The following is a 17798-nucleotide window of genomic DNA, read 5'->3' as shown; positions in this document are numbered from 1 at the left end:
GGTATTAACTTTTTTTAACTTGTTGTGATCATCAGGTCTAAGCTGTTATCTTTTATCGTCTTTTGAATATTGGTAAACAAGAATCTAACATTACCCCCCCCCCCCCCAAGTTATTTTTTACTATGATTAAGGCGTGCATTTTTTTAGGATTACATCACTGCCCCCAAAATCCTAAAATTATTGTATTATTAAAGAGTAATTTAAAAAATTTCATATCTCATTTTTTGGAGAAGTGTAAATTAAAAAATCAAAAATGTAGACCGGCCGATCTCAAGTAGACTTGATGACAATTTCAAATCTGTTTTGAGAATTCTTATCGCTTTACTATATCAATCGGTACATTGGACAAAAAACACATCTAAAATATTATGTCGCGCGTGTGTTAAGACAAAAATAGAAAATCACGGTATCCAATCCCCTTAATATAAGGCTCCTGATATAATGTTACAATAGTAGTTGAATAACATTAAAAATACATAGGCACAATTTTTATTTTTAAGTATTTAATGTTCAACTTTTGACAAAATGTATCAAATTTAAAATTTAAAAACAATTTTGTAGTAAACAATTTATAAAATTATCAACTTTTATACCTAAGGATTGAATATTTAAAACGAGGCTCCACGTAAATAGGTAATATTATATAACTTACTTTATTCTCAAAAATATCTTCAAGTATGCTTAGTAAAATCATAGCATATAGAGTATCATCAGTAGTATATCTAAGATTTTTTCAAGGTGGCGATATAACATTTTTAATAGACATTCAGTATGAACATATTATATTCATATTATTATATTATACTTGTTATATTATGTACAAAATTTAGTCTCTGGGGGGGTATGACCCTCATACCCCCCCCCCCTGTATATATACCACTGAACACCATCCATTACAGTGATCCACTTATAACCTACTGTACAGCAAAGTAACACCCACTTACTCGCTTTTTTGAATTTTGATTTTAGTCAAACTGCAGAAGTGTTAATGCAAGAATCTGGGTGTCGTTTAGAACATCCTGCTGCCACTCAATTTCGCCATCATGTAATGGACGGTGAATGGCATAAGGTATGTATTAATATTAATTATTATCTAATACAAGTACTTTAATTGAAAACTGTTTTTATTTACTTAAAATACATAATGCTATAGAAAATATGTTAATATTTTATATATTTTAGTATTAATATTATTAATATTACTACAAACAAAAAACCAAATTAAATGAGATAATCTTATCAATTAAATTATAAAACATTAATTGATATTGATTTTATTCGAATTAAATTAATATTATGTCTATACTGAAAATAATTATAACATTTTAGGTTAATGCAGATTTGAACGAACTTCAAGCTTTAGTAGGGAATTCATGCCAATATTTTTCAGTGAGTATTTTTACTATTTATTTTTATAATGAATTTAGCATACCTTTTTAATTCAAAGAAAATAGAATTAATTCAAAGAATTATATACCTTAATGTGTCCAATAAATCATTATACAAGTTAAGATTATTTATTTTATCTTCTCGTCAATTTTTTAAAAATATTCTTTATGCCAGGTTTGGTGACCCTTCTTAGTTTATTTATACAATACAAAACTCAATTACAGATCATACTCCATGCCATAAAATCTGGAATATTACTTCTTGCAATTAGAACAACTCATATTATACTGTCTACTAAATTGATCATCTTTGTTATGATAATATTTAACTGTTCCTTCTAACCAGCTGTTCATCAGTTCTTGATTATAATTTAACCCGCTAGTATCTATAAAATCATCTAGATCATATTTTAGTCATTTATATAGATTTATCTCTAATTTTACTTATTTGAAATGATTTTATTTTATATTATTATCATTGTGTACATTACTTATGCATTAAATAATAATAGTATATTAATTATATTTATAATATTTTGTTGTTTTTAAAATAGTAGGTATATCCCAGAAACTCTATTGCCTAAAGTTGTTAATTTTAATAATATTCCTACATTTTTTTTAAGGACATGAAATTTTTAATATGTGAACAAAAGTACTTGGAATATTTAGAGGATGGTAAAGTTTTGGATGCATTGCATGTGTTGCGTAATGAGTTGACACCTTTGCAACACAATATTGACAAAGTTCATATTCTTAGCAGGTTTGAATTATTTTAAAGTTACAATCGGATCATTCTTTGTATAATTTATTATTTTGTTTTATTTATTATGTATTATTGATTATCTGATCTTATTGTTTTAGCTATATGATGTGTAGTGGACGAGATGAATTAATGAAACGAGCAAATTGGGAGGGAAAAGGACATAAATCTAGAACTTTACTCATGGATATGATTCAACAATTTTTGCCCCCACATATTATGCTACCACCCAAAAGGTAAATAATTATTTGTTTTAATATTGGTTATATTCTATGATTTTATTATTCATTGTGTATATCAACATAAAATGTATTCTGAGTTAGCTTTTTTTTTTATTAATTTTTCAAAATCATGGCTTAAACTAATACATATTGCCGAGCTTGTCATTCTAAAATAAAATTGTATTATTAATTTTTTTAATTTAAATAAGGTTAAATACTGTCTCATTGTATCTTATGAATTATGACTGAACTATTCCTACTGTAGATGTAAATATACAAGTATACATTAAACACAAATAAAAGTTCTATTTTTGTAATATTATAGTGAAATTATATTAAAGTGGGAGGGCTATTATATAATATGTAATAATATAATAATATAAAGCTTGAATAGTTTTTGTTTTTTTAAAGATGCTTCTGTATTATTAGGTTAGGTTAGTGAGTTATAAATATGTTTTGTAAAATTATTTATTTTTTATCAAAAAATATTCTGTTATTACATTGAAAACAAATAAATGATATATTATTACGCCTTAATCATTAAAAAAAGTAACGTGGTGGTTCCGCCTAACCTGCATACCACAATTTTTGCTAAGGGTACACGCATTAATATAAAATTAGGAGGTTTACCTTCCGCTTCACCACTGACCATATACAATATACATATTATATATTTATATATATTTTATAACCTACTAATTTTTTTTTATATTTAATTATTTTACACTTATTTTAGGTTACATATGTTATTGACTCAAGCAGTAGAACTGCAAAGAAATCAATGTTTATTCCATAATACAACGTTTGATGATTCCATTGAAACTGTTTCCTTACTTACTGACCATAAGTGTTCATTGTAAGTAAATCGTGTTTTAAAATAATATTATAATTTTGTATTTGTGTAAAAAGAAATTGTTCTTATTGCAGAGAACAAATTCCATGTGAAACCGTCCAAATACTGACTGAACATTGTGATGAAGTATGGTTCTGTCGGTTCTCGCCTAATGGAAAAAAATTAGCAACTGGCTCAAAAGATGCATCCATTATAATATATGACGTTGATCCAGTATGTTTAATTAAAAATCATTTCTTGCTTGTTACATTTTTACAATATTATTATTTACAGGAAACATTAACTGTAGAACAATCGATCACTTTAGATGGCCACTCATATGGTGTTAGTTACCTTTCATGGTCTCCAGATGGCGAACTCCTCATGGCTTGTGGGCCAGAAGACTGTCCCGACTTATGGGTGTGGAATGTTAGCACTGGTGTTTTGAGGTTAAAACTCTCACATTCATCAGACGACTCATTAACTGCCTGTTCTTGGCATAAAGATGGCCAAAAATTTGTCTGTGGGGGAATCCGAGGACAATTTTATCAATGTGTAAATATACATAAATAAATAATACATATAGGCTTTCAAAATAATTTTAATTAAATTATAAATAAATTGTAGGATTTAGATGGTGCCGTATTAGATTCATGGGAAGGTGTTCGTGTAAATTGTCTTTGGTGTCGATCAGATGGAAAAACTGTGTTGGCAGCAGACACACGTCAACGAATTCGTTCATACAATTTTGATGAGCTCAGTGATCAAAATTTGTAAGCAAAGCAAAAAATACATTTTGTATGTCTGTCTAAATATGGATCATGTTTATAATGTTTAAATAGAATACAAGAAGATCATCCTATAATGTCATTCACAGTTAATAAAACTGATCGTCTTGCACTCCTAAATGTTGTATCACAAGGTGTTCATTTATGGGATCTCCAAGATAAGTGTTTAGTAAGAAAATTTCAAGGAGTTACACAGGGCCATTTTTCAATACATAGTTGCTTTGGCGGTGTTAATCATGATTTTATTGCTAGTGGAAGTGAAGGTTTGATACTGTCATAAAATAAAATTTGTACCTATGTGATAAAAATATTTTGTTTTAGATAACAAAGTATATTTGTGGCATATTAAGCATGAACTACCAATAGCAACATTAACTGGTCATACAAGAGCAGTTACATGTGTTAGTTGGAACCCTGTTTATCATCAAATGCTTGCATCGGTTTCTGATGATTGTACTGTTCGTATTTGGGGTCCTGCTGCTAAATACCGTAAACAAAAATCCAATAAAAGTGGTAAGTTTTACATTGATGATTTACTTCGTAATTAAAATTAGCTTAATTTGTTAAAATTAACTATTAACCCAGTCAATGATACATATGCAGGGTGATTCTTTTATCATTGATCAAATAATATTTATGAATATTTAAATTATTTTAGAATTTTTTTACCTAAATTTTATTGCGAACAGTTTTACTATTCAGTATTATAGATAATATAAAGCGGTATCCACTTGTGATTTTAAATTAAGTGTACATTTATATACTCTATTCCAAATAAGTTTGGAAAAAATCGCGCATGCAGGTCCTCTGTGATTGGCTACAGCTTTGTTACTCGTCTTTCGATACGCCGGCCGGTAGATCACGTGACATACCTGCGTGAAACCGGACGCATTTTCGTCGTACATTTTTCCAAACTTATTTGGAATAGAGTATAGTTTTGTGTTCGGAATCGGAAAAGAATTCTTTTCAGAAATTTATAAATTAGAGGATATACCTTGATATTTTGATACACAATTCCACTTAAGATGATGTTTAGCCGTATGTCTTTGCTTAAAAACATACAACATAGCTAATTTGTGTTCTGTTGCTAGTTTTAACATTGGAATGAATTGACCTATTATCAAACTTAAAGTATGCTTTATGTATTTAAACTTAAGATATTATGTAATTGGGCTCATACCGTAATTAAGCATAAGCAAATAAAGTTAATAACATTATCTGTGTTTATTCGTTGGCTTTTTTTTGTTGATATTTAAACGTTATTTATTTAGTGTATAAAATATTGCATTATAGAAATGTTCGTAAGTAGAGACCAGTTTTCTATGCGCTTAAAATTTTAAAAATAAAATGTTTTTATGCTTTATAATTTCATCAAAATTATCTTTTATATGCATAAATATTATTTTTTGAAAAAATATGGTTTTTCATAAAAATGTCCTAAATACTGGAAAAGCAAATAAAAGTAACAGTTTATAAAAATTATAAAATTGTTAAATTAATCCTAATCTTTAAAAAACTATTCAAACAGTCATATTTAGTAGGCCCAGCTTGCTGTCTCTAGTTTAGACTCCCTTCGGAGACCAAATGTGCTTCCCTCGATGCTCAACAACACCATACTAAACTCGAGTCTGCGTCTCTATACTCTGTTCAAGTTAAGAAATATAGTCGTTGGCCGACTTATGCGCAGGAGTGTGGAAATATTACACGACAGGTGTACAGATAATTGACTGGGTTGGGGTGACAAATAGGAGTTGCCTGATTGTGGCCTGATGAAAACCAGTCACTACTCATAAGTCATAACTAGGGCTCGGATTTATATGTATTTATATAACCAAAGTATGTACTTATCCAATAAAAATATGTACATAAAAATGTGCTAAAGAATTCAAAATATGTAGTAAAAAAAAAAAAAAATAATAATAATAATAATTAATAATATAATAAAATATAATAAAAAATGTATATTTATCTAATTATATTAAATACCAATATTTATTAACATTCATTTTCAAACTTTCGAATCCAAAAGATCGCCGATATTGTCATAAAATCTTAATAATAATTAACAATAAAATAAAATGTGATAAAAAAATGCGTATTTATCTATAGTTATCTAATTACCTTGCTTGGGTACAATTAATAATAACATGCACTTTTAAATTTTTGAATTAAAAAAATCGTCGGTATAATATATAGTCATGATAACCTTCCAATTATTTTAACTCTGAAGAAAAGACATTAAAACAGTATAATTGTCTAAATATGTGAGAAAAAATTAAATAATTGTGAAATATGTAAAAACATGTATTTATGACAAAATATGTAAAAATATGTGAAATCAAATATAGCTCATTTTATCAAAAATCTAGTGAAACAAATTTATCACTTGCCGAAATTAGTTTATCATGTCGCAGAGAAAATATGTATTTACATATAAATCCGAGCCCTAGTCATAACCCACTTAATAATTAAAATATTATATGAATATACAAACATAGATAATGTTCTTAACTTTAATTTTGATAATAGGTGTTTTACTAATTTTAATATTAAACTGACCACAAAATTGTTTTTGCCAAATGCTGGCAAAGCATTATCTCTATCCTGATAGAGCAAACAAATACGTGTGACATGTCTAAAGTTTTAATGATACCTTATTCAAAAACGCGTTTTCTATTCATTTACTATTTATATAATATTATTTTTATATAAATTATTTTGCCTGAGAATATGAAATAAAAAAAAAAAAATTAAATTTAAAAAAGTAAAAACCTTTTAAAAAATTAATTTATTATTTAATCTGTTATTAATAAAAATTGGAAATTATTCCATGAATTACTTAGAATAAAACATAAGCAAATTAGTTTAAGATATTTGCAGTTTTATGATTAAAAAAATCACACTGTACCTGTATGTCTTATACCTATGCTATTTAAACTTTATATTTTATTATACATACTATTCTTATTAATTTACTTGATGATATATAATAAACCTAAATTTAAATTAACTTAACTGAATAAATGAAGTGTTTTAATTTAAAATTCATACTTCATTAATTCTGTTTTAAGTTCAAATATTAATTTAAAATTGTTCAATAATGACAAAAGCCTTTTGTTATAATCATGGCTAGGATTTTATTGCACTAAAAAATATTAAAATGTATTAAAGTCAAATTATGCTCTTAAAAAATAAAAGTTTATTGTTTGTAATAACTATTTTTTACTACAAAAAATTATTTAAAAAATTGTTTTTATATTGTTTAACACGTTATAAAAATATTATATTTATATATTATTGATGATATAATTGTAACTCAAATAGTGTAAAACCATAATTTTCCACTTTTGGTGTTTAGGCGGTTAACTTAAAAATAATTTACTATTATATTTTTCCAGTCATTTAATGATCAAAATTTCAGAATTCATTTGAAATTAACTTGAAAACATATAAAACCTATAAAATAAGTGTAAAATGTTAAAATATACTGTTTAAACTCTAAATTGATAGAATATGTCAAGTAAAATTTAATATTTACACTTCTTTTGTCATGAAACTAACATCTATTTTTCGGAATATTCTTGAAAATACGCATTTGCAATAAAATCAAAGCCCTAATTATGATATATTACACATTTTTATAATTTATGAGAACATAATATCCCAAAAAGACAAAAGAGAAAATGTCATAATACATATTATATTTATAAATTGACTAACTGGCAAGCGGCAACCATTGTTAGTATATTTAGGGGTTTACTCATTTAAGTTAATATTGATCTAACGTGGATAATGTTGTTCTCTTCAGTCCAATTAATGGTCAGTTTGAAAACATTTTTAGAAGTTAAGGTTTTAGCCAATGCGTGTCTGTCCTACTCAAATAAAACCTCTTGCTACAGTATCCATAATATATCATCTTTAGTTCAATTCATGATATATTATGCAACATTCAGGTACATTCTTAAAGATCATGATAAAAACAGAATTTACTGTAATATAAATTATAAATAAATTATTTTTTATAATTAACAATGATTCATAGTAAAGAATATTTGTATATGACATATTATGATAAGTATTTAGTTATTAATTACTGATATAAACTTATATAATATAATGTTATTTTACTAAATATATTGTGATTATCAACTATTAACTACTACCTATAGAATATAGATTAATTATTAACCATTATAATATTATAATATCATATCTGAAAATGCATTATTAATAGATAATTATTTTCTTAATGAATTTATTCATTAATTTGTATGTGTTAATAATAATTTATTATAATTAAGATAATATAATGTTCTTGTTTCATAGTCTAAAGTAAACATTTAACATGAACACTTTTCCTAATTTTTACATAGTAGAACTATTGTGAATAATATTTTGTAGATTTCCTCATTAATATAAACCAAATAGATCTCAAATAAAAAGGATATTGTTAACTTTTAAAGAATATCTGGATTTATATTTTATTACACTTAAATCAGCTGTTAATGAAACCTGTTTTAAAATGTATACATTTTTTTGTATTATTTTTTTTTTTACGCAGATATAAACAACGATTCTGGGTCACCTTCCAAACATATGTAAAAAAAAATTTATTGAGACTATTTGAAAACAAATATTGTATAGTAAATTTTGTTTTGCCATTAATAAACTTTATAATTTAAAAGTCTTTTTTATATATATTTATCATTTAACTATCTGTTTTCTTTGTGTTCTTTTACTTCAAAGACAAGTTTTTAGAACATTGTTCTAAAAACAACTGGTTGCTTAGAATTACATATAGTGTGTATGAGTATAGTAAAATAAAGCAAAATTAAAAATCTGTAAATATTTTTTATTTGCTAAATTCTTAGAGTTTAAGATGTGTATTTACAATACTTATTACATATTATTTTTAATAGTTTGTTATACCAATAGTTTACTTTATTCATTTTTCTAATACATTATAATATTTAAGCAATTTGATTTACATTATAAAATATTATGTATTATGTATTTGCCTTTCGAGCTAGTATCGATTTTTAAAAATAATAAATAATGTATAAAAATTTTAACAATATATGCATGTCTTTTTTTTACACCAATATTTTAGTGTTTTCCTGTATTTTACAATACCTGCATTAATAAAATATTACTTTTTAAGGATGTTTAAAATCTTATGCTAAATCCATTGAATTCTTTCCTTGCCAAATATTCAAAGTTCATTAGATCACATCGCTCAATTTTACTTCCGGGACTTCCTTCGTTTGACAACCATGCGATCCTGTAATAAAATATTAAGTATATTGTGTGTATAAACTTTTCTAAATGATATATGTTTCATAAGTTTGCTGAGTTAACTTAGTTATGTCTACTTAAGAATTATTTGGAATTTTCATATTATTTATATTGAGAGCATGCATAATTTCTGTCGAAAATCGCGATTTTATAAACAATAATAGTTTGTTCACATAATATTTTCTCCTATTAAAGTCAGTATTGTGTACATATCATAATATTAAAGTATATTATAAACCTAATGGTACATAATCTATAATAAAACTCCAAATTATTCATGCAGGTAGCGAGGTTGTTTAATGTAAATGGAAAAATGAACCCAGTGTGTGTTGAAACGCCGTACAAAAAAATACTCATCAAAAACTTCCACAAATTCTAGAATCTGGTGTATGGACATTAAGTATTTAGTACATTTAAAATAATTGATCTGTACTTTAAACTATCAAAAAAATAAAAGTAGTTCTTATCTAATTATTATAAAAATTAGTTTTTCTGTTTTACGATTTATTGAAAGTTGTTGGTAAGTTGTTAAACATTTTGTATTCTAAGTGGAGCGATGAATATGTTGGATTTATAAAAATAATTTGTAATGAATTTAAATTATTGACTACTATGAAATCTTTATATTGTGCCCTTGTAAGGGCGATTTTGGAGTATGGAGCCGTTGGGATCCAGATACCTCTTGCGGTATGAATATAAATAAAATATATAAATATTTTGTATGTGTTAATGATATTGTATCGATTAGGTATACGGTACACCCTATATTGTAATAAAATAACTAAATAAATAATGATTTTTTTGATGTCTTGTTATGGAAAAACTTTAATCTTCGGATTTTTCAGGGTAGTTTCTAGTAACAAGTAAGATCTAGTTGGGGACTCAAAAATAAAAATAAAAACCAATATATGAATAATAGTAATATACATAATTTATTAGCTATTCTAGTTATTAGTTGGAAATAGAAGCTGACATGTGGTTTTTGCTTAGATTCGTTTTTTCTATATTATTATGATTTATCATTAAGAGAATGTCAGCGCACTATTTGCTGTCTCTCTCTGGCCCATGCGCACTTTAGACAAAACGCATAACCGCAGGATAATTTTTTCTATGTTATTGAGTAATCTTAGAGTAAAATCATCCATTAGAAAAAAGATAGAGAATAATATTGTTGAGGGAATGACATCTATTTTATATTTTATTCATTTATTGTTATTTGACTTTGTATTCGACTTTCAAAATAAATAAAAAATTGTTGTAAATTTAAATTATGTTTAAATTGTTTTGAGACAATATTTAGACAAAATAATATGTCATTCCCTCAAAATATTATTCTCTATCTTTTTTTTTTTTGTAATGGGTGATTTTACTCTAAGAGTTCTTAAAGACATAGAACAAATTATTCTGCGGTTATGCGTTTTGTCTATGTTGCGCATGGGCCAAAGAGGGAAAAAAAATAGTGCGCCGACATCCTCTTAAATTCAAATTTAACACATCTATTACAGTGATCAGCTACTTGATGATACCTTAGATTAAATATGATGATACACATAAAACCTACTATACAGCATGTGGCTTGTCAATTTCATTATTATACGTTAACTAATTTTATGATTTTAATTTTCGAGTTGAACTCTAACTCTCAACCTTCTACCTAATTCAGAATTGAATGAGGTAGAATTTTAATGCACAAAATGTATCTACAGTTACCTAATTAATTATAATTTTGAAAATGTAATATATTAGGCATTGTCCAGCAGGTGTGTTATACGTGTGCCCAATGTTAGTATATGTATGTCGAAGTAATAAAATTAATATTTTATTTGTATTATACAACATAAGTCACGATAGTATAACTCACATTTCTTCAACATTTGCTTTCTGTCCTTGCATTTTGCCCATTATAGTACCTCTTTTACTGTTTTTTACCCATCCGACAATATCAAGTTCAGTGCTTCGATCTCTGCAATATTTGGTAAAGTACACTCCTAAATGATAAAAATGAATATCGTTTTAATCATTAGAAATTCTACATAATTATTTATTTATAATAAATTAAATTATAAGTATCTTAAGAATATTCAAAATTAAATTGCTTATAAAAGCATATATTTTCATTAAAATGAAACATCCATTTTTTATAATAATTTTTTATTTTTATTATTGAACATAAACCCGGCGACTATGGCCATTGGCTGTTGTAGGGGATTATGAACTATAGTCGATAAGGTGTTGTCACGGTTATTACGGTAAGTAAGCAAACACGTGTATGTATGGCAAGGTTTTTATTACTACGAACCCCGGTAGTCACCCATCTAAGAGCTAGTAGCAGCGAGCGTTACTTACTCTCAGCCGCATTCCGTGACTAGCGGCCATCGTGCCGCACCAAGCCACTTTATGATTATTATTATTATCTTTATCTTTATTGAGAATTTTCCCCCTAGGACGTTGTCCATACTAAAAATTTGTAAAACAATGTATATTTCTACCAATTATAATAGTAATATATTATGTAATCAATGGCAACCATTTAGATGAACAATAAATTCTTTTTTTCGTGAACTGAAAAAAAAATTATATTTGAACTACCCTTTGCTACCTAAGGGGGCTGAAAAAATAATTTAATAACACCCTCCAAGTTTCACGGATTCTATTGATATAAATTATTGAAAACGGTTCAAGTGATGGAATTATCGACGAACATCATTTAATTTTAATTTATATAGATAAGTTAAATTAAAAATAGAATACAGCTTACATAAAATAACTCTTAAGTAATTTTCTATTATGTAGAAAGTTTGCCATATAATTTAGATTATATTAATTAAATTTAAATAATATAAAAGTATCAATTTCACTTATTTTCACCGCATATAAATCATTCTAGTTTTCCAAACTTAAGTCAAAATATTTAATAATGCATACTTACACTAATGATGTTTGGCAATAGTACCTATATATATATATAAAACCATTATCATGTGCCAACTAATAAACATTGTTGTTTTTTTATATTTCTCAGACTTTAAGTTAGTTAATTTTATAATAATAACGTTTATTTATAAGCTCAAAAATATAATAAGTATAAATAATTTTTTTTCTTTTATATTGTTCTAGACTCTAGTTTATTATATTCATTTTCAGTTTCAAATTTATTTTAGTAGATAGGACCTAATTATATTTTTTCTTAAATTTATAGTTTTTAATACATTTTGTAGACAATTTCTTGAAATTTGAATGTATAAATCAAAGTAATTTTTCTTTTACATTTTATAAGTTTTCAAAGTACAAGAGTACATTTTGTGTTTTTGGGATCTTGTTCTATTTTATAACTTATTGTGAAGTACCTATGCAATTATGAAAAGTTAGGTTATTCTGTCATAGTTATAAATTTTAAAGCAATTATAGTTTATCATTTCATTCTAAAAATCATTAGTTATATTGAGCAAAGAAATTTTACTTTAAATTGTTTGCAAAAAGCAGCTTATGTGTTTCTTGTTTTCTCATACATTTGATGATAGATAAATAACTACAACTTAATATTCCATTAAGAGGACGTCGTACCCGCATGACGTGTTGTCTCCGTTTTCCGTACGTCGTAGCAAATTTTCGTTGGCCTGTTTAATCCATCAGATCCATTTTAAAATTTAAACGTAGTATTATTATATTATTATAGGGCACTTATCATAGGCTTTTATTATTATTTTTAATTAAGTTATGATCATTTTAAAACGTACAGTCTCAAAAAGATCTTAACCTAGGTACTTAAAAATAATATCAATAAAAGGCTACTTCGTAGTTCGTGCCCTAGATAATAATCTTACCTTTAAATTTTATAATAGGTCAATTCACTCTAATATCAAAACTAACATCACACTATTGAATCTGGTGAACGAACATTGGGTATGTCGTACGTGTGTAAGACAGAGACAACACATGCGGGTACGACGTGTCGACGTCCTCTTAAAATAACATCACAATAGAACACCAATATAATATGTAAATTTAATATAAAACATGATTTTAAACTAAGCAACTACATTTTACCCATAATATACAATTTAGTTTTTTTCTCCCAATGTTATTAACACTTTTAGAATTTAGATTTTTAAAGTCGTAAAGTATAGGTACCTATTATTATTGATTACTATTCCATGTACGGGCGTTATTAACATATTGGAGCACTATTATCTAACGCTCTAATTTTCTTCCCCAAATAATAGTTTCCAAAAAACAACAAAAACATCATAAAAACATAATATTATAGTTGTTCGCTACCTATACTCTGAAATTCTGAATCTGAGTAACAATGTGCATGCGTAATCAAAACATTATAGGTAGCCACTATATAGCCAAGGTAGATAGTGTTTATTTAAAATAAAAATTATAAACAAGACCATAAAATTACGTAATTGACAAATACAGGAATGTGGACAAAAGAATCCCTGACTATCGGTCTTGAACTCTTGAACCAATATTCAGTTAAGTAGGTAGGTGCTGGCCAATTTACAATAGATAAAGAAAATCATTGAATTCGTGTTTGGTATTAGTAACTGTTCACTGTTGCTTTAATATGGATCAAATATTATTTAAAATGTGCACTTTGCTGCACAGTTTTGCTGATGGCGGAAATTTGGAAACTAAAATAATTTAACGTTAACGGTAAACAATTTTGATGTGGTATTATTGTAATGAATAATGAATTACCTATATTGTTAATGTTATTAGGCATCTACCTGCTGATAAGTTATAATAAGTGGCTAAGTGTATACTCTTTTTGCAAGTTGCAACATGTATATTGTAAATCTTACCTACCTACCTATAAAAAGTATAAATTATTAACACAATTAAAAAAATATATATTTACGCCAAACTGTTATTTTATCGATAAGCTATACATTCATTTTATTAATGAAATAATATACTCAAACAATTTTATATTTGCGGGAATTTTTATTAAATGTATAATTACCCAATTTTTTTTTACCTATTTAAAATTATAGAATTAATTTGTAAATATTTGTCAGATTGTTTTTCTAAACAAATTGATTTTTAAAATAATATATTAGAATCATGTTTGTGTATCTAGTGTCTGTAAAATGTAAATTGTGAGTTTTCTATATTTTATGTGAATTAATTAAAAATATGAGAAAAACAATTTACCTTGTACTTTTCCGAATACTTCAAACTCGACCGAGACGTATGAATGACCTGACTCTAGATGTGCCATGGTGCATGCCAAAACACAAACTAAGTCTCTGTCAAACCTTTTCTCGATATATTTTCTCTTACCATTTCTATTTTTGATAAGTGTTCTATATTAAGCAACACAGATGTTTACCATGTCAATTTCAACTCACCTTGAGCTCTCGAAAATTTCTCAATACGCTTAAATTCGGAGCCTAAAAAATGTTGTACATATTTACTATACTATAGTATAGTACACTATATCTATATAGAGTAGATATAGGTACATAAACGGATATAACTTAGTATACGTAATGCGGAACTAGAATTATTCCGCAAGCTAGGGGTTAAATAATATTACATAATAGTACATGGACGTATCAGTGTCTCTTTTTCCAGATCCACTTGACATGGTTAACACTTGTTTAATTAAAATAATATGCTTGATAAATGGGTGTGTGAAGTATAGACATTGAGATTCACACTTGCCAAATTTTTTTGATTTTAAGAGAGGGATTTATAAATCAATTTAAATTACAAAACAAAAGCCAAATTAGTTATGTGATGTGGAAAAGGAACTTGTTAATAAATAACATAGGTATAGGTATGACAGTATGTGTCATAATGTGATCCTACTGCGAAAATGAAATAACGGTACTTACACTACTATGCAGATATATTTTACCAATATTATGATTTATAATTTATAAAATTAAAATAGATTTAAGGATTTACTTGTTACATATTCTTGGCATTCGATCAAAGTAGTAAATCTAAATTAAATCGTAAATTCATTGAAAATTTCTTAAACGATTGTTGTCGAAACGATTTTTTCGTTCGGTGCCAAATATTTTTGATAAACCATTTAAAATATTAGTTATTACTTATTACATACTCATTTTATTTGTACAATTTTGAAAACATTAAAATATTTTTTTTTATCAAAAATTATCAATACAATTTTATTTGTTATGCCAAAAATCGTAAAAACTTAATACAAGGCTCCTGATATATTGTTACAATAGCAGTTAAAAAATATTAAAATTACATAGGCACAATTTTTTGATAAACATTTAATGTTAGAATTTTGACGAAATTTATCATATTGAATATTTACAAATTATTTAGTAGTTAAAATTTATAAAATGTTCAACTTGTATAGCTAAGGATTGACAATTTAAAACAAGGTTCCACGTAAATAGGTTATATATAACTTACTTTATATATAACCTATATTTATAGGCTGACTGACCGTATTCGCTCAGAATCGTTTACTTTTTTTATTGAAACACGATATTTTTATTGCTTTAATAACAACTTATGATAGATCTTACACTCAAATTTTGACAGAACATAATATATCATATTTTTTCAACACTTGAAAAAAATTCACAATAAAATTTACAAATGTTTAAAAATAGTGAAAAAATCATTGAATATGTGGAAAGTGATAATTTAATTAACAGTTGTAAATGTCTCGAGTTTCCACAACAAACTAACTTTAATAGGTTATATTATGACCTATCGACTATCGGTTATTGTTTAATGAAAAATCATAATTAGTTGTATACTATCCAATATTTGATTTTCAAACAGTTATAGGTACAAATTTAAAGAATGTAATTTTTTTTTAACCCTAGTAAGAAAAATGTATGAAAAACCGTATATACCACTTGTATTACATTTTTCCACCTTATTAAGTATTAAAATTAAAAATATTATATATTTGTTACATGTATTATAATACATTTTTAAAAACAAAAAATATAACATTTTTCACGATTTTAATACCTAAATGTTGTCAACATTTGATACTAAAAGTCTAAAAAATATTCAGAAATTGTTTGAAATTTGTAGTATAATATTATGTGGTGAAAATTTAAAGTCTATAGAGTATATACCTACTGTTCTAAATTACAAAAAAAATAACAAAATTGATTTTGTCAGCTATAACTAGGTCAGAGGTCTGTATAATTATTGGTTTTGTTGTTTTCCCGATCATTTTGAAAAGTACTGGAAATATTCTAATTTTGATCGCCCATTATCAACTAGATCCAATTTAGATACAGTTTCCATCTATAACCAGAAACCATCCTAATAGAAGATCGAAACATTTTTTTCAAATATCGTTGTAACAATATATTAGGAGCCTTGTATTAAATTGTCAAACTTTTTATCCAATAAATATATTTTTATTAACATTCATAGAAAACAATTTTAAACTAAAAATGTCCGTAAATACTTCAAAACAAATCAAATTTTTTTGAAAATTTATCGTGTATAGAAAATGCTAATATAAATAACCAGTAAAAATTAAAGGTATCTAAAATCAATTTTTTAGAGTTACACTAAAAACCAAAATCGATTTTGTTGAAAACCGATTTTGCGTAAAAATTCCCGATTTTCCTTAATTATTATGTTATTTTTTCTGGCGGAAACTAGTAGCTAGCTTGAACAGATGTTATTACAATTTACAGTTTACTAAAACAGTAAAACTATTCAAGTCAAAAATATTATCGAGAGAATCGAAACGATTATTGTTATAAATGTTATAATGAATGTATAACAATATATAATTATTACTTATTTTCTAATATCCTATACAATAATAAATGCGTTTTGTATTTAATATCGATAATAATATGATCAATATTATATGCGTATTTACCTACAAGTTTATTGTAATCATATCCTAATTATATATTTTTACATAGAATAAAATGTATTCTCATATAAATTGTGTGTCGCCCAGTCTTTAAATATACAGTCGTCAGTCAACTAGGTGACGAAATATTTTCACTGGGCGAAATTTGTGTCACCCAGTTTACCAGCTTAAAAAATGCACTGTGGTTTTGCAAGAATTTGTTTAACCTACCATGTAATAGACACCTATACTAATAGTAAAATAACATACCAATATAGGTAATGAGTAATAACTAGGTATATAAATTATAAGTCGCAACAGACCATTTCTATTCAAAATTATTGTTTTTAAAATTATGCAATGATTTATCGTTGTATTAAAACTTAACACGTCCATTATGTACAATTTAGTATTAAAGTGACCTACTCAATGACGGTGTACCTACAGTGTACATTCAACGTCGACACCAGAGCAGATTCACTTCCCCTGTTGTTTTAAGTAGATTCACTTCCCCTGTTGTTTTAAGTAGATACCTACTAAACTAAGTACTTACCTATGTAGTTTTACGTATATACGATATACCTAACTATTAACTAGGTAAAATTAACTTTTATTTTTGAGTTGGAATATTGAGATACTTTTTTAAGAGTAATTATAATATTAATAATATAATATACTATGTA

The 17798-nt window shown here is 26.0% G+C and overlaps 2 protein-coding genes across 5 annotated transcripts in view; one reads left to right on the top strand and one right to left on the bottom strand.

The window, feature by feature from the left end:
- The window catches only part of LOC100164699 (WD repeat-containing protein 26), a 13363-nt gene extending 4270 nt beyond the window's left edge, over positions 1-9093 (top strand). For 2 of the 4 annotated variants that reach the window (XM_029491586.1, XM_029491587.1), the window contains exons 3-13: positions 970-1069; positions 1330-1389; positions 2012-2148; positions 2250-2384; positions 3106-3225; positions 3279-3435; positions 3496-3756; positions 3829-3974; positions 4044-4252; positions 4311-4502; positions 7831-8015. In XM_029491586.1, coding sequence (XP_029347446.1) covers positions 970-1069; positions 1330-1389; positions 2012-2148; positions 2250-2384; positions 3106-3225; positions 3279-3435; positions 3496-3756; positions 3829-3974; positions 4044-4252; positions 4311-4502; positions 7831-8000 — 1687 coding nt within the window. In that variant the 3' untranslated portion in view covers positions 8001-8015. Of the gene's footprint in view, positions 1-969; positions 1070-1329; positions 1390-2011; positions 2149-2249; positions 2385-3105; positions 3226-3278; positions 3436-3495; positions 3757-3828; positions 3975-4043; positions 4253-4310; positions 4503-7830; positions 8016-8550 lie in introns of those variants that run through there. The other 2 variants (XM_016808576.2, XM_029491588.1) reach the window with 2 other exon arrangements.
- Positions 8821-14535, bottom strand: LOC100160582 (acylphosphatase, putative). Its single transcript, NM_001161975.1, is given in 3 exon segments — positions 8821-9270; positions 11146-11272; positions 14448-14535. Coding segments are annotated over 3 exon segments (309 nt in total). The 5' UTR covers positions 14515-14535; the 3' UTR covers positions 8821-9155.
- Between the last annotated feature and the right edge of the window lie 3263 nt (positions 14536-17798).

Source organism: Acyrthosiphon pisum, chromosome A3, assembly GCF_005508785.2.
Source record: "Acyrthosiphon pisum isolate AL4f chromosome A3, pea_aphid_22Mar2018_4r6ur, whole genome shotgun sequence".
Classification (NCBI taxonomy): Eukaryota; Metazoa; Arthropoda; class Insecta; order Hemiptera; family Aphididae; genus Acyrthosiphon; species Acyrthosiphon pisum.
This window is presented reverse-complemented; position numbering and strand designations above follow the sequence as displayed.